Source organism: Phytophthora parasitica (genome assembly GCF_000247585.1).
Source record: "Phytophthora parasitica INRA-310 unplaced genomic scaffold supercont2.54, whole genome shotgun sequence".
In the NCBI taxonomy this organism is placed as follows: Eukaryota; Oomycota; class Peronosporomycetes; order Peronosporales; family Peronosporaceae; genus Phytophthora; species Phytophthora nicotianae.
Window position 1 is genome coordinate 301,505 of NW_008649040.1, and position 571 is coordinate 302,075.

General features: G+C 54.3%; 1 protein-coding gene across 1 annotated transcript; it reads left to right on the top strand.

Annotated features, from left to right (window-relative positions):
* Positions 1–54: 54 nt before the first annotated feature.
* On the top strand, positions 55–453 carry PPTG_15843 (hypothetical protein; the record flags this gene model as incomplete). The annotated part of the gene is made up of 2 exons (XM_008913598.1): positions 55–231; positions 322–453. The coding sequence occupies 2 exons, from the start codon at positions 55–57 to the stop codon at positions 451–453; spliced, it is 309 nt and encodes a 102-aa protein (XP_008911846.1).
* Between the last annotated feature and the right edge of the window lie 118 nt (positions 454–571).

A 571-nucleotide genomic window follows, 5' to 3' on the forward strand; every position in this document is an offset into this window, starting at 1 on the left:
GCTGGGGCGATAAGGATGAGTGACGCAGAGAGGGCTCGACTGCGTAGAGCTAACATGAGTTCTTCCCAGCGTGAGCGCACTCGGCAGAAGAATGCAGAGAGACAGCGGTTACGCAGGGCCCAGAGAAAAGCTGAAGAAGTGGAAGCTGATCGTGAAAGAAATCGCCTATCTCATCAGGCCCAGCGATCGCTGCGCACTCAAGTTGCACGAGAGCATGAGCGTGAACAGCAGGTCGCTAGACGATCTCAACAAACAGAGGCAAATCGTGCGGCTTTAAGAGAAATAAACACTGAAGTCTGAGCCCTTCGTCGCTCCCAACAGGCCGAGGACGAGCGTAAGGAGGAGCGTGAAGCGAATGCTGTGGTTCAGGCTACGCAACGCTCCCAGCAGACTGACGACGAGCGTCACATAGAGCGTGACGCCAACCGAGATTCCTGCTCAGTAATTCCATAATTCGCTTCAGTCACACTATTCACTTTGCTTGCGTAAGCCATTGGCTGCCATCCATCGCCGTGGTCTTGCATCAAGCAGGCGCCGAGCCCCATCTTACTCGCGTATCTTACCAATCTGA